We start from the raw sequence: 24,637 nt of genomic DNA on the forward strand, positions 1-24,637 counted from the left end.
AGGTAATTTTTTCAATTCTGGCGCAAAATCTGCCGCAGACAGAATTTCTGGTGCAATGCGACAGAATCTGGCGCACAACCCGACAAAACATGTCGGGTTTGCAATTGTAAATGAGGGCCATTGTTACCAAATTTCATCATCATACCACGTTCACATATTACTACCACATAGTGTCTGAATATCACCATAGTGTTACCAAAAGATATCTTTCCACCAGACAGAATTTCTGGCGCAATGCGTCAGAATCTGGCGCACAACCCGACAAAACACGTCGGATTTGCAATAGTAAATGAGGGCCTATGTGGTGGTAATATGGGAACCTGCTATGAATGTATAATTTGGTAACAATATGGGGTTGGTATTCAGATACTAGGTGGTAGTAATACTGTTTGGGGACCTGCTATGAAGATATAATTTGGTAACAGTATAGTGTCATCAAGAAATCATGTGGTAGTAATATGGGAACCTGGTGTAAAGATATACTTTGACAACAATATGGTGGTAGTATTGAGGCACAATGTAGACATAATATGGGAACTTGGTATTATGATATTGGTAACAGTATGGTGGTATTCAGACACTATGTGGTGGTAATATGTAACATAGCAACATAGGGGGAGATTTATCAAAACCTGTGCAGAGGAAAACTTGCCCAGTTGCCCATAGCAACCAATCAGATCGCTTCTTTCATTTTTCAGAGACCTAAAGTGGCCCAGTTGCCCATAGCAACCAATCAGATCGCTTCTTTCATTTTTCAGAGACCTAAAGTTGCTGAGTTGCCCATAGCAACCAATCAGATCGCTTCTTTCATTTTTCAGAGACCTAAAGTTGCTGAGTTGCCCATAGCAACCAATCAGATCGCTTCTTTCATTTTTCAGAGACCTAAAGTTGCTGAGTTGCCCATAGCAACCAATCAGATCGCTTCTTTCATTTTTCAGAGGCCTTTAGGCCTCTGAAAAATGAAAGAAATGATCTGATTGGTTGCTATGGGCAACTCAGCAACGTTAGGCCTCTGAAAACTGAAAGAAGCGATCTGATTGGTTGCTATGGGCAACTGGGCAAATTTTCCTCTGCACAGGTTTTGATAAATTTCCATCTATGTGGTGGTAATATGGGGACCTAGTTTGGTTCTATTATTTGGTAACCGTGTGGTGGCTTTCAGACACTATATGGTGGTATTATATGAGCCTGGGGAGGGGGTTTAGTTTTGCAACAGCTGGAGGCACCCTGTTGGGGAACACTGCATCATACTCATCAAATCCTATATGCCTTTCATGGGAGGGGGGGGAGCAAAAAATCAGCATGAGTTTCGTTTTTTTTTGCCTTAATAAGCCGATACAAATCCCCATTATTATATACCGCACAATACATGTCACTCCAGTCATTGTAGCCACGCAGGCGCCACTTATAGTATTCTCAGTGATTAAAATCAGAACATTTAATTATAGTCAAATATTAAAGTAAAATAATAGAAATATTAAGCTAAAGACTTTTCCTGGGTTTTGAGGTAGAATTGGCGCAGTTGTTTCCCTCTCCCGTAAGGTCGGCATTGTGTCCCATCTCAGACGTGATGGATTCTGACGTTCACGATCTGAATAGTCAGCGGCTGATTTATAATAGACATAATTCTCCGCACCAGCAATTTGGCTGAACTGGTACAATGCCAACGCCAACCGCCCAGGCTCTGCTGTGATTTGTGACTCAAAAAGCAAAAAAAAAAAAAAGGACAAAAAAAATAAAATAAAAAAGTTTACAGAAAAGTTTTGTTACAAACGAGAAAGAAGAAAAAATAATTTAAAAAAAAAAAAGGTTCTGCCGATGAGTAATGAAGAGGACGAGTTAATTACACGGCGTGCGAGGACGACATGAAAGCTTCTTAAGATTAGAGTTTGTTCCTTGGAGGAGACGCAAGAAATCAAGGCAAGAACACTACATTAAGGTATAAGTGTTACCGAGTTACTGGCGCGTCTCAGACGTCTCACAAGGTGACATATTGGAATCTTTAAGTGTCCTTATTATTACGATGATTTCCTGAGGAATCGGCAGCATCAATGACGCGATGGCTCCGAGGACCATTGTTCTTTTATTCTCCCAAATGGCGTGCGAAACTCAATCTACAGTTTGTGCAGCACTAGACTGACCTGCATTGTAGAAGCATATACTACGGCCCCTAGTGGTCATGTTCCCATTAAAAAAGCACTTAAAGGTGCCGCTGGTGCCCCCCGGGGACCCAGCTCGCTGGCTAGATAGCGGGTGTCGACCACCACAAGAAGCGGCGGCCGACACGCCCCCTCAATACATCGCTATGGCAGAACCGGAGATTGCCGAAGGAAGCGCTCCGGCTCTGCCATAGAGTTGAATTGAGGGGGCGTGTCAGCTGCTGCTTCATGCGGTGGTAAACACGCCCCCTTCCCGCGGGCTGCCGGGGCCCTGTACAGGAGATCGCAGGGGGCCCCAGCGGACGGACCCCCCGCGATCTTAAACTTATCCCCTATCCTTAGGATAGGGGATACGTTTTTCAGCACTGAATATCTCCTTTAAAGGTGTACTCCACCCCTAGACATCTTATACCCTATGCTTGGGACCCCCGTTATCTCGGCTGCGGCACCCCAGACATCCGGTGCACGGAGCGAACTTCGCTCTGTGCCGAATGACTGGCGATGCAGGCGGAGGCTTGTGACATCACAGCCACGCTCCGCTCATGATGTCACGGCCACTCCCCCTCAATGCAAGTCTATGGGAGGGGGCATGATGTCCATCACGCCCCCTCCCATAGACTTGCATTGAGGGGGCGTGGCCGTGACATCTCAAGCCTTCAACGCTGCACCCAACGATTTAAACAAATGCCAGGTGCAGCAGGGAGATCGCAGGGGTCCCCAGCAGCGGGACCCCCGCAATCAGACATCTTATCCCCTATCCTTTGGATAGGGGATAAGATGTCTAGGGGTGTGGTACCCCTTTAAGGTTTTTTTTTGCCCATGTCATGCACACTCACTATCACTAGTCCTACAGCGCCATAAGTTTAATTTCAGCCCACCTGTATTTATGTGTTTTATTGCTGTAACTGGATGATGTGATCACCAGCCTCATGCACAAAAAATCAGTGTTCAATGTGTCTGAAAAAGTGGTCAGTCCTGGATCAGCTGACATCTTGTGAACTACAGGATGATGTCACCACCTATCAGACTCTCTTGGAAGCTTCAAGACCCCTCCCTACCCTGCCCAGCTCTATCTGTATACTGCTGCTATCTTTATGTGATCAGGGTATATAGTAGTTAAATACCTCCACTCTAGCTCTATCTGTATACTGCCACTGTTATCTCTATAAGATCAGAATATATAGTAGTTATTCTCCCCCCCCCTCTATCTGTATACTGCTGCTATTTCTATAGGATCAGGATATATAGCAGTTATATATCTCCCCTCCAGCTCTATCTGTATACGGCTGCTGCTATCTCTAAAATGAGGCTATGCTGTATTTGAGTTGGAAAATGAAAAGGTGCATTTGAAATTATCTAAGCAACTTTGAGAGGGGTCGAATTGTGATGTGTAGATGATTTTGTAACAGATTCTGACCCAGTTTTCATTCAAATTGGGCCCATATATAGTCTTGATTGTAGCCTTGACCTGATTATTTATTTCCATTGTAGGATATTTAAATAACAAAGGGGCAGGTGAGCAGAATAGTAATAAATCTCCCTACAGGGGTGGCCCAGAGTTCCATTGATATGCTTTTCTATATTTAGAAGAGATATGTTTCTTTTTAAATCCAGCATTAAACTGATGACAATTTAGGGATTTATTTATTTTTTTTTTTTTTTTTTGTGAGGAGCAGAAATAAGCCATGATGTAATTTGCATTAAAGGGATATTCCAGGAAAAAACTTTTTACTTTCTATATCAACTGGCTCCAGAAAGTTATACAAATTTGTAAATTACTTCTGTTAAAAAGTCTTAAAGGGGTACTCCCATGGAAAACTTTTTTTTTTTTTTAAATCAACTGGTGCCAGAAAGTTAAACATATTTGTAAATTACTTCTATTAAAAAATCTTAATCCTTCCAGTACTTTTTAGGAGCTGTTTACTACAGAGGGAATGCTTTCATTTTTTATTTCTCTTCTGTCACGAGCACAATGCTCTCTGCTGAGATCTGCTGTCCATTTTAGGAACTGACCAGAGCAGCATATATTTGCTATGGGGATTTTCTCTTCCTAAAATGGAAGAAATTTACAAATCTGTTTAACTTTCTGACACCAGTTGATTTAAAAAAATAAAAAAATAAAAAAGCTTTCCACCGGAGTACCCCTTTAAGATCTTTCAGAGCAGCTCTACATTATCGAAGGGTGCATCCATATTGATTGGGAGATGCCAAAGACATCTAAGGACTCACCGCTCAATCTCTAGGTGGAAATTATCTTCACTGCCATTTATGCTTCGTATAGAATCCACTGTATTTGCCGCCTTTATTGCTAGATGCCTTGACAGTTGTCTTATATTGTTGGCATTACTCATTCAGTACCTGGAGGGTATTTTTTGTTCCATCTTCATTAAAGACGTGCAGCGGTACCATAGAGCATTAAAGGGATACTACCCTAATAAACTCATTAAAAACCTAATTAAATCAACTGGTGTCAGAAAGTTAAACAGATTTGTAAATGACTTCTATTTAAAAATATTAATCCTTCCGGTACTTACAAGCTGCTGTATGCTCCACAGGAAGTTCTTTTCATTTTGAATTTCCTTTCTGTCTGACCACAGTGCTCTCTGCTGACACCTCTGTCCATGTCAGGAACTGTCCAGAGCAGGAGAAGTTTGCTATGGGGATTTTCTCTTACTCTGGACAGTTCCCAAAAATGGACAGAGGTGTCAGCAGAGAGCACTGTGGTCAGACAGAAAGGAAATTCAAAAAGAAAAGAACTTCCTGTGGAGCATACATCAGCTGATAAGTACTGGAAGGGTTTAGATTTTTAAATAGAAATAATTTACAAATCTAAAATTGCAGACAGGTGTCAGCTCACTGCAGGAGAGGTGCACGGTAAATAGAAGAAGTAAACTGAAATGCCAACACTCTTTAAAACTCCAGATTTATTGCAGCCGTAAAAATATCAGGAATAAGGTAAAAGACAGAGAAAGACAGAGCTTTGGCAGCATCCTGACATACCACACACCTAATCTGACCACATTTATGAAAACCTTGTGTTTTAAAGGGGTACTCCACCCCTAAACATCTTATCCCCTATCCAAAGTATAGATGTCTGATCGCGGGGGTACCTCCGCTGGGGACCCCCGCAATATAGCATGCAGCACCCACCTGTATCTGCTTCCGGCAGCGCTGGAGGTTCTGGCTCCCGACCACAGGAACGGAAGAATCGTGACGTAGCGACCCCGCCCCGTGTGACATCATGCCCAGCCCCCTCAATGCAAGTCTATTGGAGGGGGCGTGACAGCTGTCACGCCCCCTCCCATAGGCTTGCATTGAGGGGGCGGAGCGTGACGTCACACGGGGGTGGAGCCGTGACGTCCCAATGCTCCGGCCCCGTGATCGACAGTAATCAGACCCGGTGATTGATTTTAACGGGGTGCGGGACCCCTGCGATCAGGCATCTTATCCCCTATCCTTTGGATAGGGGATAAGATGTCTAAGCGCCGGAGTACCCCTTTAAAACAACTACCCATATGCTGCGAAGTGGAAGACGGTGAGAGACTAGGGGAAAGAATACTTGTCAATGTTGGAGCTTTGCGTGATGAAAAATTTCAACCATCTTTTAAAGGGGTTCTCCGCTGCTCAGAGTTTGGAACAAACTGTTCCGAACGCTGGAGCTGGGAGCTCGTGATGTCGCTCCTCCCTCCTCTTTCCTGACTATAAATATGTCACTGTTACGTACATGCTACAGGTTTCGTTAAAGGGTCATAGACTCGAAACGTGTCAAGCATGCATGCTTGCTTGTCTTCACCTTGTTCCTGATGTTTTTATGGCTGCAATAAATCTGGAGTTTTTAAGAGTGCCGGCAATTCTGTTTCCTTCTTCTAATTTACAAATCTGTTTAACTTTCTGGCACCACTTGATTTAAAAAAAATATGTTTTCCAGTGGAGTACCCCTTTAAAGGGGTACTCCGCTGCTCAGGGTTTGGAACAAACTGTTCCGAACGCTGGAGCTGGTGCCGGGAGCTCATGATGTCATAGCCACGCCCCATCATGATGTCATAGCCCCACCTCCTCAATGCAAGTCTATGGGAGGGGGCGTGACATATGTCACGCCCCCTCCCATAGACTTGCATTGAGGGGGCAGGGCTTGACAACATGAGGGGGCGGGGCTATGGCGTCACGAGCTACCGGCACCGGCTCCAGTGTTCGGAACAGTTTGTTCCAAACGCTGAGCAGCGGAGTACCCCTTTAAGGGTATCGGTACCATAGAGAGAGCTCAAGTGACTGCTATAGGACCTTTGGATAGAGGAGGCCCATTACAGATTGTTCGTATCTCAAAAGACATTGAGAGCAAGAGGTAGAAAATTTATAAGAAAAGAGGGAATCCGAAACTCCTGCTGCACTTAAGGTGTGGTGGGTTATGCAGCACCTAAAAACAGCCCAATTTTTATATACTGTATGCAATTGGGTTCTTAACCTTTGTGTATGACACTGGCTACCATGCTTCCAATTTGAGAAAAGCTATGTTGGAACTAGACATTTCGGTAAAACTATTAGGGCTCATGCACCGGCTCAGTTTTTGGGCTACCACAAAGGTTTTTGAGCTCGTTACTGTACCTAGGTTTTTTTCTGTCGGATCCCATACAGGTCTAATACACAGGGCTTTTTATTTTTAACCCCCAGTAACCTCTCCCTTTCAGGACCAAGCTAAACATTGAGTTCAAAGTAGGACACGAGATTTATATCATAAAAGTTCTGAATATGGCAAATAAAAATATATCATAGAGTGTTTTTATTATTATGTTTTCTCAAAAAACTCTTTATATAAATAGAATAAATCATGATTTGTAGACAAGGAAGAAAGATTTAAGCCTTTGATCCCCCAACATCTGAGCAACAAAAATAAAGATAAATGAAAGCAGTAAACTTTCCCGAAGGCAAATAAAACAAAAAGAATCAAAAACAACAGTCAACCAAAAAACTGTTACCGCTGGGCCAGTATCACAGTGGCTTAGACCAGACTCAATTTATATTACTAAACATTAATTTATTTCCAAAGAAATTAAAAAGCTATTTACATCATTTGTATGTACAGTATGCCTTGAGTATCATTGCCCTAAACATGCAAAGGGTCGGGGGTGGGGAGTGAGTGCGAGCAACGATCATCGAAACCTATGAAACCAAAGCAGAGAACAATGGAGGAGAAGTTCACATTCACTCATTCATTGTCTAAGGCAAATTGGGGGGGATTAGAATAAAAAAAAAATATATAAGAAATGCAAACAGAGTAAAAACAAAACATGTCTGAAATACATAATGTAATGCTAAATTCTGAACACAATATTGACGTCGTCATGAGAAATTTTGTAGACGGTGGCGCTAGTAAAATATACCTGTGTATGTGTATGGGTCAAAGTATGTACAAAGCTTTCAAGATGTAGTCATCCGCTCACCGCGACATAAATATATTCTACAGTGCGTTTTGTACCAAGAAAAAAATACTACATTTATTATAATTTCTATCGGACCCCTCTAATTAGTTTGTTTTAACCGCAACATAAACATTTTCTAATTTAGCTCCATTTTTGTATAACGTATCTTTTTCAAATTTGATTTTGTCAGTTATTTTCTAAGTCATGTAGCCATTTGTTCATGTGTTACTATTTTAAGATGATAACTTTTGTGCAAAATAAATAAATAACTAAAGTTTGAAAATTTGCTGATCAAAAATGATTTTCAATTTTTTAAATCATGTTATTAATTTATTTTATTACTTTTTAAATATATATATGTAAAAAAAAAAAAAAAAAAAATAATTTAATAAAATAGTTTTTTTTAAATGCTAATTTTTTTCTTTTAATACGGTGACCATCACTGTATGGCAGGGTTTCTCAGCCGGGGTGCAAAACTACTACTATATATGTGTTTTATTATTAATACAGTAAACAATTTATTTATACTTCATATTTATTTATTTTTTTATTTTTAAATTACGGTATTCAGGAGTCATTCTATACAGCAAAGTTTTCCAAAAAGCGTGCACCCATCCAGCTGTTGTAAAACTACAACTTCCAGCATGTCCTGTCCAGACATGCTGGGAGTTTGATTTTTTTGAGTTTGATCAGCTGGATGGGTGCACGCTTTTGGGAAAACATTGCTGTGTAGAATGTCTCCTGAATATTTAAAAAAAAAAAAAAAAATACTTGAAATGTGTAAACCTTTTTGTCTTTAAAAACAATCTGAATTTTCAATATTGCACTGGAAAAGTTTAGTCATTTCATAGCAATAATTACGTTTATTTATTTTATGTTTTTAAAATGAAATGTATAAAAGATGTCTAATTGCGGGGGGTTTAGAATGCTGGGCTCCCACGGCAGTAGCCGTGATGTCACGCCATGCCCCCCCTCCATTCATGTCTATGGGAGGGGGCATGGTGGCCATCATGCTAGGACCCCTGCGATCAGACATCTTTTGAGACGTGTTTTGCCTCCCCTTCCTACTGACTTCAATGGAATATATGCACACACGTTAATTTCCTCGCAGACATTTCTCACAAGGATCGGAATTCCGGCGGTAGAATGAACATGTTCATTCTTTCACTGCAATCAAACATTCCTCATGAGTCCTCTCTAAAATAGAGTAAAGTCCATATGTCTGCCGGTTTCTATGAAATCCCTATTAGGACTCTATAGGAAACAGCCACAATACAGTCATGTGAATGAGTCCTAAGAAGCATTGCTATAAGGCAAGGCTCACACTGCATCTTAGTCTTTCATCAAAGTCCTACTTTATCCAAGGCGTTTCTGGCACGTCAAGCTCCCTTAGTCATGACTAAGAGTATGTGATGTGCCAGAATTGTGTTGGTTCAAGGTGTATTCCTGCCAAAGACATCTTATCGTCTATCCAAAGGATAGACGATAAGATGTCTGATCGCAGGGGGCCCGCACCGCTGAGAAGCCCCCTCCAATAGACATGAAGGGAGGGTGCGTGGCGTAACGTCACATCTCCAGTCCCAAAAAACACAGAGGTTTCCAAGACTGGAGCAGCAGCCGGGCATAAAGTGTGGGTGCTGCATAGAGATCGCGGGGGGTCCCAGCGGCTGGCCCCCTGCGATCAGACATCTTTGGCCCGGAATACCCCTTTAATCTTTGGGCTGCAATTTTAATGGCATGAAAATAAAATGGAGTTTGAAATTGTTCAAGCTGAATACATTTTTTTTCCAAATGCAGGAGGGAACCCACGGGGAAAGCTTAGTTGAGTAGTTCGGCTTTCTTTTTAGTTTACCCCAAAGTTGGTACTGCTGACAGCCACCTGGCACAGATTGTTACAAAATTTAAAAAGGTGAGGAAGGGGGTAACTTCATCTTCGGTTTGGGAAGCTCCAGTGATGATGAGTAGACATTGACCTCACTTGAGCTTCCTGAGGGATCCATTAACTTGGTGCCTATGACGGATCCTATACTTTGGCATGCATCTACCATAAGCTAATACATGGTATCTGTTTAATGGATGTATATTTTTAGAGGATCCCATTGGATGGAATAGCATAATCTTCTACACCAGTGGTCTTAAAAATGTGGACCTCCGATGTTGCAAAACTACAACTTTGAGCATGCCCGTACAGCCAACGACTGGAGGGCCATAGTTTTAAGACCACTGTTCTACACTAGTCCATCCTCCATTATTTTTGCTAGCATACGGAAAATGGATATTCTTTTGCCCCCCAGATGGAGATGGAATTCTATGGTTTTCCCATAGCAAACAATCGAAGCTAAGCTGTAATTGGTTGCTATTGGCAAAGATAGTTTTGGTTTCAGGCAAATTGATAAATCTGGGCCATTCTAACAAAAAAGTCCAATATTTTTAGGACAACAAATATTTGGAAGCTACGGGAAGCTACCAAAGCATCTCAACAATATAGACAAAATTGGAAATTCTGAGAATAAATTCCAAACACAGCAAAGGTAAATTACTTGAGAAGGAGGAAATTGCCTTGGGTTTTTTCGAGATTGTAATAAATACGCTTTATACCGTTTTTACTTTAACATTATATGGGAGGAGTGAAATCCTTCTCCAATTAAATACACTTCAACATCTCAAACTGCAGATCTCAAAAGAAAAAAAAATTGAAATTCATATTTTTTATAATCGAGGCAAATTGTCAGAACAAAAATGGCAATATTTTAATTTTTCATCCTTATAATTTATCAAATTTCTTAGAGATGAAATGGAAGATGAAATCTATGATATTTGTGCGGAATATTCCAGACAATAGGTAATTTTTTTTCGTCTGTGTTAAAAACCACATACACATTCCTGTTGCGATGCTCATGGAAAATTCCAGGGGCAGGAACGTGAGCGAGTCAGATGCTTCACGTTGCCTAATTCCGACACCTGGTCGTAAGCCAAACTGGTCAGGCAAAAATGAACACCTGGCTCTTCACGAAACATCTTCATAGAAATGTCTCCAGGATTCTGTCCTTCAATGAAATTGTCATAACAGAGAAATGGAGATGAGAAGCCGATGTGTGGGAACATTTTCGGAGATGTTTACTTAAACCACTGTGAGAAAATAAAGGATGTTTTTGTCTTTTTTTTTTTTCTTTAATTTTTTTTTAGATTTTTTTTAACCTCAGGCATTAATTGTTTATTGAAAAAGTTGGGGAAAAAGAAAAAAAAAACAGAGGAAGCAGGTGTTTAAGTCATTTTTCAGGTTTCGATAAAATCCGTCCCAACCACCTGCCGAATACAAATGTGGCACAGAGGAGCAGAAAATGAGAGGTTTGTTTCTTTCCATACAAAAAAAATTGTCCAGATTTTGGCCAGGCTCAGCAGTCGTGGACATTAAACACTGGTACAGTTTGGGATTTCTTTTGTGCTTTCACTGTTTGCGATCGTAGAGATGGTACCTAAAAGAAAAAGAATATGAAATTTGTCAAAATGTGGAAAAATTTAAGAATTAGGTGTAAGGCACAAAAAGATAAAAATAAACACAGAATGGTACACTTGGTCAAAACACTACACAGCCTGTCCACATTATATTCAGAACCACTAATGTGTCTCAAGCAACATAGAATAGAAACATTTCTGCAATAGGTATTATATGACACTCTGGTGACATCTGAAATTAACCATCACATATCCATCAAACATAAAGCCCACATCCATCCAATATCCATCTCAATATCCATCCAATATTCATCCCATATTATTTATCAATCTCTCTATACATATGAGATACTATAGATGAATCAATAAATCGATACAGAGATAGATATGATATGAGACAGACAGACAGAAAGATAGATAGATACAGCTTAGCCCAGCAAGGAAGGAGTTAATTAGCACTGAGCAGTGCTAGTTAACTCCTGGGGGAAGGAGGAGGGGGAATGTATACATTATACAGCCATCTATATGTCTATATAATGTATACAGTGAAGAAAGAGATACTTACCATCTCGCCGCCATCCCATATCCATCAAGTATCCACCTATCCCCCAGGAATTGGAGTTAACTAGTGCTGTTAAGCAGTGCCAATTAACTACTTTCTTGTTATGCCAGCACATAGCTCAACTCTAGTAAACACTATTTGATCATATGGCATGCTCAGCACCTCCATTTGTTTCTATAGCAATATTGCTCTATATAAATTACATATTTAATTACATTCTTTACAGAGCTGCTAGAACTTTCAAAGTTTGGATGAATATCTCTGCCAGGGCAGTGTGTACCAGTGTGGATGTGCGGCGTCTGTCCAATTAATATTTTCTTTTTAAGATAAATTGATCTGTACTTGTCTGTATATATTGCACCCACTATATTGTGTGTGTATACATATATATATATATATATATATATATATATATATATATACATATACATATATATATATAGATACACATTGTACCCACTACATTGTAATATATATATATATATATATATATATATATATATATATATATACACACACACAGCAACAGAAGAATGCAGCAGCACACTGCCAGCACAAGGATATAGGTGAAACATGAACATGCAGATAAAACATGGAGAGCTATACAGCTATGGTGTAATAGATGCAAATGTGAAACTATGAGATAGTGAGGCACTTAGCTCTCAAATTTGTCTCCGCCGGCGGTCAAATAGCTTGGACCGTCACACCGCGATAAGGTGGCCTCATTGGGACGGACCCTACACTGTGAATATGCCTCTGTGTGAACAGTTCAGTAAGCATGGCAGGATCTGGAACATCCAAGACACCTTATATACACCTAATGGAGGTGGGTGGGGTGCAAGGCCAACATGGAGGTAGCCACTCCCCGTATGTGTAATACAGACAAAGTAAGTCAGCCAGCACTTTAGTTGATACCAAACTATTATATGGACGCTACTAGGCTAAATATACAGCAACAGAAGAATGCAGCAGCACACTGCCAGCACAAGGATATAGGTGAAACATGAACATGCAGATAAAACATGGAGAGCTATACAGCTATGGTGTAATAGATGCAAATGTGAAACTATGAGATAGTGAGGCACTTAGCTCGCAAATTTGTCTCCGCCGGCGGCCAAATAGCTTGGACCGTTCCACCGCTCTCCATATTTTATCTGCATGTTCATGTTTCACCTATATCCTTGTGCTAGCAGTGTGCTTCTGGATTCTTCTGTTGCTGTATATCTAGCCTAGTAGCGTGCACCTGTAGGCCAGGTCCATATAATAGTTTGGTATCAACTAAAGTGCTGGCTTACTTATTCTTTGTCTGTATTGCACATACGGGGGAGTGGCTACCTCCATGTTGGCCTTGCACCCCACCCACCTCTATCAGGTGTATATAAGGTGTCTTGGATGTTCCAGACCCTGCCATGCTTACTGAACTGTTCACACAGAGGCATATTCACAGTGTAGGGTCCGTCCCAAGGAGGCCACCTTATCGCGGTGGGACGGTCCAAGCTATTTGACCGCCGGCGGAGACAAATTTGCGAGCTAAGTGCCTCACTATCTCATAGTTTCACATTTGCATCTATTACACCATAGCTGTATAGCTCTCCATGTTTTATCTGCATGTTCATGTTTCACATATATCCTTGTGCTGGCAGTGTGCTGCGGCATTCTTCTGTTGCTGTATATTTAGCCTAGTAGTGTGCACCTGTAGGCCAGGTCCATATAATAGTTTGGTATCAACTAAAGTGCTGGCTGACTTATTCTTTGTATATATATATATATATATATATATATATATATATATATTGCACCCACTGTATTGTATTATGCAGTAATCCCAGCCCTTACCTCGGACTTGTTGATTGGTTACACATTAATACAACAATTTCGTGCTCAATAGACCCAGAGCTTTATTATTGTGTAACATTAAACTGCTCCAGATTCTACCATGTAATGTTCACTCTGTTAATGCTTTTTCTAATCAAATTTGCCTTTGCCTTGAACCTAAACGTTGTGTATGCAATGAAAACCCATTACCACGATGACAGAGCAATAATGGAAGTGACATGTCTATCAGCGCAGAGGTCACCCGACAGCACTGCCATCCTGCCAGGGAGGCGGCTCCCGTCCGGCTAAGTCATGTGGAACCCATTCATTACTCTCCTGCCATGACCGTCCTGAACGCGTCTTATACTTGATTAATTGACTACATTCACTTTGCTGAGTGTTCATATTCATCTGCATAGAGATTACCAATGACTCGGGTGTCCAGTTCCTTGTCCGTCAGCTCCTCCTCTGTGAAGTTGCTGAGAGATATTTTGGGCGCGTTGTCGTTTTGGCTGACGGACCCGATCATTTCCTGTTCTTTATCGTGTTGAACCTGAGCGTAGATATTAATCCATGGGATTTTCCTGGAGACAAAAAAATGTAGCATGTTTAAGATTTCATAAAACTGTACAAAATAATAATTTTTTGGAAACAAGAAAAGAAGTCGAGTGCAGATCGTGCATAGCACCCGAAACATGTCACATGACACTTACTTTACCTAATATTAGTTTTTACTGAAAAAAATCAGGTAATGGTAAGTTTCATGTGACGCATCAGTGTTCTGCACAAGCACCTGAAACGTGTCACATGACACTTACCTTTACCTGATGTTGTTTTTTTACCAAATAAATCTTTGGAATTACACCAACAGGTAATGATAAGTGTCATGCTATACATTTCAGGGTGTGCATAGCAGCCGAAACTAGTCACATGACACCATTACCTGATGTTTTTTTTTTTTTTTACTGAATTAGTGTCATGTGACGCGTTTCAGGTGCTGTGCACACTCTTTAGGGTATGCATAGCACCTGAAACCCGTCACATGATACTTACCATTACCTGATTTCGTTTTTTTACCAAATAAATCCATGGAATTGCACCATCAGGTAATGGAAGTTGTCATGTGACAGATTTCAGGTGCTACGCATAGCAGCCGAAACGAGTCACATGACACCATTACCTGATGTTGGCTTTTACCGAATGAGTGTCATGTGACGCGTTTCAGTTGCCCTTAAGGGTGTGCATAGACCCTGAAACGCGTCACATGACACTTACCATAAACAGAGACCAGACAGAAAGCAGATGGATCCCGAGGTTTCTGCTGGTGTCTGTTGTGTTGTCTATTTTTTGGCCCCATATGGAACCACCGGCGCAGATATGAATGGGGCTTCAACTTTGTACCAAACTTAGCTGTAATTTTATTTGGTTTGATATTCCAAGATATTTTGTGTGTGTGTGTTTTAGATCTAAAGTCATCTACAGAGGTATAAATTAAGACACAAGAGACCAAAGATGTAGCTAGTTAATGAATTTTATAGGATTAGTTTGTAAGGTCAGAGAAAAACTGACACAACTTACATTCAACCTATTATTTTTATGCTAGGTTGATCCTTACTACAGCAAAAATAAATCCTCTATAAAGTGGATGACTTATAGTACAATTCATGCTAGGAGACAAAATGTATTCCTAACTCCATGTAAGAGAATCCAAATAAATTCCATTATTCCCATCACAGAAATTACATACACATTACTAGAGACTTTCCTTTTTATTTATTTATTTATTTTTTTTAAAGGAACATCCGAAAAATAAAGAGAATTTACTGGACATAAAAAAAAAAAAAAAAAAAAATTATTATTATTATTGTCTGTCGTAGCATAGGCTATCTACTGTATGTGTGATTGGTGGGGGTCTGATGCACAGGACCCCCACCGATCAGCAGAATGAATAGGCTGAAGCAAGTGTACCTGTCACTTTAAAAAACATTTGACCTGTCACAGAGACATGTCAAAAGTTTGTATCGGTCTGAGTCTCAGGGCTGAGACCCCCACCATTCAAGAGAATAAGTGGGTGTGAGCACATGGTCCATTAGTGATTTTTGTCTCGATGACCCATAGACTTATAATGGAGCAGTAAGACAAAGTTTCTGGAGAGCCGGGGAGGAAATCGCGCTACCACAAACTTATTCCAGCTTATTCTCCTGATCGGTGGGGGTCTCAGAAGTGACATCCTGACTGATAGGAACTTTTATTGGGTCTCTGTGAAATGTTTTTTGTTTTTTATAGTGAAAGTGTCTATTTAAAGGGATACTCCGCTGCTCAGTGTTTGGAACAAACTGCTCCGAACGCTGGAGCCGGGAGCTCGTGACGTCATAGCCCTGTCCCCCTCATGACATCACACCCTGCCACCTCAATGCAAGTCTAAACTTGCATTGAGGGGGCGGGGTGTGACGTCATGTGTCACATAAGTGAATTCTTCTGACTGGTTACAGCCCCAAGGTTCAGGCACAAAGGATAGGGATGAGCCCATGATAGATTAAAAAACTTTAATGAATGTGCATAAAACGCAACTAATTCAATATAATACAGTTGTGGATCCAACAAGTATTTCAGAAACAGCTATCCCTTAGGGCAGACCTGGGCATTGTACGGCCCGCGGGCCACATACGGCCCTTTGATTGGCTCTGACCGGCCTGCGCTGACCGGCCTGTTCCTGACATGGATAGAGGTGTCAGCAGAGAGCGATGTGGTCAGACAGAAAGGAAATTCAAAAAGAAAAGAACTTCCAACAGCATACATCAGCTGATAAGTACTGGAAGGATTACGATTTTTAAATAGAAGTAAGTACAAATCTGTTTAACTTGCTGGCACAAGCCGATTAAAAAAAAATAAAATGTTATCCACCAGAGTACCCATTTAGGATTCCCGGCAACAACCCCAGAGGGGGAACTGAGTATTACTCAGTGCTTACTCAAATGAATGGGATATCTGTATAATGCAGAGACACTCTTTGCAACTGACTGAAAGAGATAAGAATCCAGACTAGGGGACCACCCCACCCTCCACTCACATGCTGTACATGGTTCACAGTTGGAGGACTTGAAGGGATACTCCGCCCCTAGACATCTCATCCCCTATTCAAAAGATAGGGGATAAGATGTCTGATAGCAGAAGTCCCTCCGCGATCTCTGTGCAGAACCCGACTTTCGTATGGAATGCTGGGTGCAGGAAGCGAGGATCATGACATCGTGCCCCCGCGACGTTATGGACACGCCCCCTCAATGCAAGTCTATGGGAGGGGGCGTGACACCCCCTCCCATAGGCTTGCATTGAGGGTGTGTGGCCGTGACGTCACAACCCCCACCGCTCGTTCCAAGCGTTCAGAACAAAAAGTTCCGAATGCTGGGGCAGCGCAGTACCCCTTTAAAAGAAAGATAAGAAAAAAATTAGATGAATAATGAAAGGCACTTATGCGGGCATATGTACATATATGAAATTATCTGACATATTTGAGTAGTTGCATTCATTGGTTTCTTACCTTTTAAACTTGTAGATTAAAAAAACAGCCAAACCCACAAAGACAACAGAAAGAAGCATTAACATCGCGGAGCTGCTATGACTGGCGCTGTTATCCACCAAGGGGGCTAGGAGTGAAAAAACAACAACAAGGCGGACTCATTGTCTTCATACTGGAGTTCAGAACACATACAAATTCATGGGTCTGGTAGTAAAACCACATGCAGTTGAAGCTGGTGAGCTCTTTGGGGGTGGGGTATAACATACCTTATTTAAATAATAATAAAATACTGTAGCAGATAATACAATAGGTGAATATTTCTTAAATGGTGTACTCACAAATTTTAACATAACAATTGTAGTAAATTGTTTAAAAAACAATATTCATATTTTAAAGGAGTACTGCAGTCTTAGACACTTATCCCCATAGGGGATAAGTGTCTGATCGTGGGGGGTCCGACCGCTGGGACCCCCGCGATCTCCCATATGGGGTCATAGCATTACCGCAGCTCTGCACGGCCAATGGGCGTGTTGGCGGCCTCACTGAGGTCGAAGACACGCCGCCTCCATACAGCAATATGGGAAAGGTTGGGATGCACGAACGCTGCATCTCCGCCTCTTCCATTGAGGGACATGGACAGGGCGTGTCATCTGTGGCATCATGCTGTGGCTGTGGCCCCGTACAGGAGCCATGTTCAGATCCCCCTGCGATCAGATGCTTATACCCCATCCTGCGGATAGGGGATAAGTGACTAGGGCTGAAGATCTATTTCAAAATCAGTTGACTAAACTTCACTAAGCTCTGCAGATACTCAGGGGTGTAGCTATAAAGGTAGCAGAGGTGGCAGTTGCACGCAAGCCATAGTGCCCTAGGGCAGTGTTTCCCAACCAGTGTTCCTCCAGCTGTTGCAAAACTACAACTCCCAGCATGGAAAAACTGAGAACACTTTCATGGCCTACAATCTTAAAGGACTGGTAGTAATGAGACAGACTTAATGTAAGTAAGTTCCATAAATCATCTGAGTTTGTGAGCTCTTTGGGGGTTGGGCATAGCATGTCCTATTTAAGTTTTTAAAAAATACAGTAGATAATATAATGACTGGGATAAGTATGATTTGTAGTGAGCGCTTTAAAAATAATATTTCAATGACAGTTAACTAAAGTTTCATAAGATCCGCAGATACTCAAGGGCAGGGCCAGTTCTGCCAATAGGCAAAATAAGCAGAAGGCTAGAGTGCCCTCTTGATGGGGGCACCACTCTGCCCACTGCAAGACAGTTAGTAGCCAGTCAGCATCCAAAGCACCCGCCGCTCATCCAAAGCACCCATCAAGCTAGCACCAAAGTTACTGCAGCTGTAGTTGCATGACTGTGGATGACTGGTGTGCTGCAGGGACCCCCGTGATCAGACATCTTATCCCCTATGCTTTGTATAGGTGATAAGGGGGTGCAGTGAAAACACAGCAAAAAAATCAATAAAAAAATCAAGGTAAAGTAGCTAAATTTAAAAAGTTGTTCTGAATTTGATCTTTGCAGACACCAATAGTTTCTGTGGCAACATATTTAACGAGGCAAAGAATAAAAATATACAACATAGTCACAGGCTCATTGGGAAAGTCAGTTGAAGGTCACCGTGTGCCGGCAGCTTACAATGAATGAATGCATTAGAATTGTAAAAAACTTTTATGACCTTGCAAATGGAACAATAAATAAATAATAAAAAAAAAATGTGCAAAATAATGAAATGTGAAAATAATCTAGTTTATTAAAAAAGAAAATAGGATAATTAAACAATGTAGAAAAGTTTATAGTAAAAAAAATGTATAATAACAATTATATCATAAAGTGGTTATACAACTTTATAAAATTAATGGGGTATCCTCAGCACAGGCCATTATTATTAGATTGGTGGGTCAGACGCCTGACACTCTTGTTGCAGCAGGTTAATGGGACCCCAACAGTTGCACAAGGGTTTTAACCTCTTGCTCGCACCTTTTCGTAGTGATGGTAAAGGGTAGGCCATCATTTTTTTTTTTTTTATATTGGTTGTTTTAGCAGTTGCCTAAAGTGGTATCCCAATCAACTGGCTCCAGAAAGTTAAACAGAGTTTTAAATTACTTCTATTAAAAAAAATCTTAATCCTACCAGTACTTATCAGCTGCTTAAAGTATTTTCTGTCTCACAACAGTGCTCTCTGCTGACACCTCTGTCTGTCTCAGGAACTGTCCAAAGTAGGAGCAAATCCTGATAGCAGACCTCTCCTGCTCTGGACAATTCCTGAGACAGACATAGGTGTCAGCAGAGAGCACTGTTGTCAGCCAGAAAAGAACAACTCAACTTCAGCAGCTGATAAGTACTGGTAGGATTACGATTTATTAAAATAAGTAATTTACAAATCTGTTTAACTTTCTGGAGCCAGTTGATATGAAAAAACATTTTTTCACTGGAATACACCTTTAAGCAACTGCTAAAACAACCAATATAAAAAAAAGAGTACCCCTTTAATTTAAGGTACAATTATGATATTACAGTTTTAACTCTAACTGTTGGCAAGGTTTTAACTCAGTAATATAAGGCCCTTGCACAGCTTCTTCTTGCCGTACATCAACTAGAGAAAACGTTAAAAAGATAAATTGTTTTTGCCAGTGTTTTGATATGTACAGCAAATATGTGGTGTGAATGGGGCCTTAGACAGTTTACTCACATTTCGATCCATATTTAAACTTTATTAAAATCATACTACTACCACTACTACTACTAATTCATATATATGTGTTTATATATATATTTGTATATATATATATATATATATATATGTATATATATATATATATATATATTTTTTCTTTGTAATCTGTGACTTACCTAAAGTAAGTTGTGTAACATATACAAATATCTGGACTCCGGGTTTAAGCTCGAACATTATTAGGTTTTGGTTGAGGGCGCTGAATAGAGACTCTACAATCTGCAAATAAAAGAAAACAATCATAATTTACATGACATCAGTATACTAAATACCTGTAAAGGCTCAAGCACATAACAATGCACTATGCACGGACCTGTACAGAAGCATATGGAGCCTTTAAAGTCAAAGTGCCCCTGTAAGGGGCTTCTAAAGGCATTACTTTTTCCTATGACATTTATTACACATTAAGTTCAACCAATACTTTTTATTGTGTTGATCCAGAGGAAGTTAAAAACCCATATGAAGCTAAGACCAATTTCTCAATCCTTCCCCACACCAGTATGGCATCAGAATAAATCCTTGGATCAACATTCTGTACCCATAAATCTAGAAACAATAACTTGTAATTGTAATGTCCATTTATTTGTTTGTGTATTTTTCTGTTTAGGTGTGTATTCACACACTAGTTTGTTCAGAGCAGTTTGCTATTATACCAGGATAGGGAATAGTTAATGCTCTGAACAAATGAGAACGCAGTGTGTCTATTTTAATCAGAGTTCTCATGCATTCTGGTGCTGGTTATTATGCAAAACACTTTCAAGTCTGCTTGAGCATTTACCTTGTACTTATCTGAGTTTTAGCCATAGTTAAATAGTCTAGTTCTTTGTAAATTTTAGTCTGTGGTACATTTAGGATTTGTATATCCTTTCTGTTATGTATCTGTTCACACTATGTCTGAGTCTTGCTTGTTACCTGTGCTCTGTATGTTATATTCCGGTTCTAATCTAGTGTTTTATGTATTATATTTCTGTTTCCTACTGGGTCAGCATCTTGTCCACATGGTATAGTTTGTCTGCTAGCCAGTAGCCTATTTGGCTTCATTATTTTTGGCTACTCCTTTTGTGGAGTGGGGTGTCCAGTTTGTTTGTTCTGTGTTCCAGTGTGAACAGTGTCCTATATTTATATCCTGTTTGGTTTATCTGATCTTTGTCCTTTGTATTTGTACCTGTTTGTGAACAGTGTCCTATGTTTTCTTATCAGTTTGCCTGTTTATATCATACCCTGTTAGTATTTTGTATCCTATTTGGTATATCTGGTTGTCTAGTAGTTTTCTGTTCTGGCCTGTGACCGATTATGTATATTATTGTTTTTACGCCACTACACTTTAGCACAGGAAGGGACAGCCGCCTAGTTGTTGATCCATCATTTAGGATGGATGGGCAAGTAGGCAGGGAGAGATGTTTTAAGGTTAGTTAAGGGCTCACTCTCTCTGTCCCCCTGGTCGGTCCATGACAGAAATATTATTTTTTCACGAAAGGCATCCAGGCCCCTCTTGAACTTGTACAAAATGGTCAACAATCACTACATCCTATGGTTGAGAGTTCCATAGTCTCACTGCTTTAACAGTAAATAATCCCCATCTGTGAGGATGGTGAAACCTTATTTCCTCTAGACGTAGAGAATGCCCCCTTGTCAGGGTTATCGGCCTAGGTATAAAAAGATCACTAGAAAGATCTCTGTACTGTCCATTCTTATATTCGTACAATGTGATCAGATCGCTCATAAGACGTAATTTTTCCAAACTAAATAACCCAAAAATGTGTCCATGTGCATGAGGCTTAAATGCAAAGTTTAACTGGGAAACATAAATATCAAGGTTCAGCCATCTTACTCACATGCTCCAGGTCCACTTTACTTCCTTTTCTCCTTTCACTAACATTTTTTGGTGGTAAAATAAAAAGTTCTGCCGATGTTGGTAGACCCGAGAACATGGCCACAAGAATGTGCTCCTCGGGAACACTGGTTACCTGAAATGTATACTGTACATATTAACGGATGACAGCACATGACCTCAGAATGTAATTCAACACAAGGATACATGAACATACACAGTTTTAGGACCAGTATTAAAGGGATACTCTGCTGCTCAGCGTTTGGAACGCTGGAGCTGGGAGCTTGTGATGTCATAGCCCCTCCCCCTCATGACATCATGCCCCACCCCCTCAATGCAAGTCTATGGGAGGGGGTGTGACACGCCCCCTTCCATAGACTTGCATTGGGGGGGCATGACATTATGAGGGGGAGGGGCTATGACATCACAAGCTCCCAGCTCCAGCGTTTGGAACAGTTTGTTCCAAACGCTGAGCAGTGGAGTACCTCTTTAAGACTACCAGTTTTTATTTATGCATCATTTTTGTAGCATTTTGTAACCCAAACAGGCAGCAGCTAGAGGCAGTTGCGTACTGGGGTACTCCACTGAATACAAGATGTCTAATAGCGGGTGTTTTGCCACTGGGGACCCACGTGATATCTGCTGCAGCACCCCATCCATTCAGTGCACGGAGCAAACACCGCTCCAAGCCCGATGACTGGCGAACATGGCTGCCACGCCCCCTCCATTCATGTTTATGGGAGGAGGTGTGATGGCTACGTACTAGCCGTCACACCCGCTCCCAAAGACATGAATGGAGGGGGCGTGGCTTGACATCACAAATGCAGAAGCAATCTATACATAGGCATCCGTTTTGTTTGTTTTTTGTAAATTTAGTGCAAATCCCTCCAACTGTCTTCTTTACTTAGGCCAAAGTCACACCATCGTTCAGTGTCGTCCAGGCTAGCTCTTTTACAGGGTCTACCCAATTACCCAAAACAGAGCTCAACTGGCCCCTGCACAGTGGATACTAATATATCTTGACAAATCCCATTGACTTGAGCGGTCTGGGGTCTGTCTGGTGTCCTTTATTTTGGCGGAGTTGAGCGGAGAAAAAGCAGACCTGCAGTATTTTTTACTCTGCTCAAGTCCTGTACTTTTAGGCTAGGTTCACACTACCGGAAATGTTCTGCCCGGAGATTCCGCAGTATGAACCTAGCCTTAAAGAGTAGCTCCCACCATCCTATTTTTTTTTCTGTCCCTGCCTATTGCCAATCTATCCCTAACCCCCTCCCTGCTTTTAATTTTTATTTTTACTATATTAAAAATGCCTTTTTTCTGCCTGGCAGTGTGCTCACTACCAGGCAGACTTCCCCAGCAGGCACCACGTCACTGATGCCTGCTGGGGGGGACTTCCGCCCTTAGTTCATCTACACAGGGTGCCTCCAGCTGTTTCATCACTACAACTCCCAGCTTGCCCTGACATCTATTGGCTGTCAGGGCATGCTGGGAGTTGTAGTTTTGAAACAGCTGGAGGCCCCCTGTGTAGATAAACTATTAGTTAGTTACATGCGGCGCTAGCCCCTCCCCTCCGTCTCCCTCCCCCCGCCATTCCCCGTTCCCTCCATCACAAACCCCCCCCGCATACCCCATTCTCTCCATCACAAACCCCCCTCCCGCATACCCCGTTCCCTCATTACACTTACTGCAGAGTCCGGCAGTGGGCGTGCAGGGACAGCGGCGGCGACGAGGCGGCGGCGATGTGCGGGAGGAGTGGCCTCCCAGCCAGCGGCCGGAGAGTCAATGCGCTCGCTCCCTGCCTATCTGATTGACAGGCAGGGAGCGAGTGCAGCCTAACTGAAAAAGGACTGATTGCCAAGCCAAAATCAGTCCTTTTTCAGGCGTGACGTCACGCCAGGCTGCAGCCGGCCACTAGGAGGGAGACCCCTAGTGGCCGGTTTTCAAATGTAAATCAAACCATTTTAATTAAAAAAATTAAAAGTATATTAGAGATATGTTGTAGTACATAAGTACTACAACATATCAAAAAACTAAAGTTGGTGACAGTGCCCATTTAAGGGACAAAGCATACAGAGATCCTCTGGACTAAGCTGAACGGTGGTGTGAACAAGGTCTTAGACTGGCATAAGACGCAGATCATTACATTTTGATTTTATGTAGTGTGTTTGTATTTTCTTTTACTTTCTTTTATCTTTATCATTTTTGTGGCTGCCCCCGATCCAAAAAAATGAAATATAAGCAAAGCAGCACCAAAAAAAAAAAAATGCTGCCTAGCTTTTTACAGTATTAAAACCGTAAAATTTAAAACTAAATTACCGTATAAAATGACCATTGTAATTACCGCAATAATAAAAAAAATCCTAAAGCAAAGCAAAAACCTACAGCAAAGCAACAATACAGATCATTGAAGATTGACTTTTAGATAAGAAACTCTAACAAAAATGTAAAATAAATAAAATAAAGTGTATTAATATAAAGTTTTTGCAATCAACGCACTTTTTTATTGCTGCTAATAATAAAAAAAAGGAAATAAATATATCTAAAATATAAATTCTACTTTGGAGTAAAACAAAAGGAAAAAGCATGATATAAAATAGATAAGCGGCTTCATTTTCTATTTTGATGATTTTTTTTTTTTTGCTTATCTCGCTTATCATTTTATTGTTTTTCAGTGTATCTTTTTAGGATATCTCCGCCGCCAGGGTAGGTTTTTGCGCCATTCGTTCGGGGAGTATATTAAACTGTGGAGTAGCAGAATGAGGAGACTGAAACCGAGATATGGCTCATATTGATTCCAGACGTCTTATGTCTACAGGAGACGCCTCGTAAGAAGCCGTCCAGGACCGAGCCTCATCCACTTACGCCATAGTAGTCCAGCGAGCGGATGATAATAAATTGCTAGTTACACGGGGACGTCTTATTAGATTAGGCCTGACATCCGTATTATAAGCAGCGAGTCGATCGCAGTTAATCATGTTCCGGCGAAGGATGAAATAAATGAACGATGATGAGTCACCTCCAGCAAGATGCGGGAAATAAGCGCTATATAACCGTAAAATGTACATAGGTTCACAATAATAAAATAATAATAATTAATTATATATCATATATAATATGAATGGGAAGACATAGATGCA

General features: G+C 41.0%; 1 protein-coding gene across 2 annotated transcripts in view; it reads right to left on the reverse strand.

Moving 5' to 3' along the window:
* Positions 1 to 6,906: 6,906 nt before the first annotated feature.
* SORCS3 (sortilin related VPS10 domain containing receptor 3) overlaps positions 6,907 to 24,637 on the reverse strand; it is a 680,789-nt gene continuing 663,058 nt past the window's right edge. The window contains exons 23-27 of one of the 2 annotated variants that reach the window (XM_056530530.1): positions 21,505 to 21,636; positions 19,789 to 19,888; positions 16,948 to 17,053; positions 13,836 to 13,993; positions 6,907 to 11,052 (exon numbers count right to left, since the gene is read on the reverse strand). In XM_056530530.1, the coding sequence (XP_056386505.1) occupies positions 10,988 to 11,052; positions 13,836 to 13,993; positions 16,948 to 17,053; positions 19,789 to 19,888; positions 21,505 to 21,636 (561 nt within the window). In that variant the 3' untranslated portion in view covers positions 6,907 to 10,987. The remainder of the gene's footprint in view (positions 11,053 to 13,835; positions 13,994 to 16,947; positions 17,054 to 19,788; positions 19,889 to 21,504; positions 21,637 to 24,637) is intronic. The other variant, XM_056530531.1, reaches the window with a different exon arrangement.

Source organism: Hyla sarda, chromosome 7, assembly GCF_029499605.1.
Source record: "Hyla sarda isolate aHylSar1 chromosome 7, aHylSar1.hap1, whole genome shotgun sequence".
NCBI classification, from domain to species: Eukaryota; Metazoa; Chordata; class Amphibia; order Anura; family Hylidae; genus Hyla; species Hyla sarda.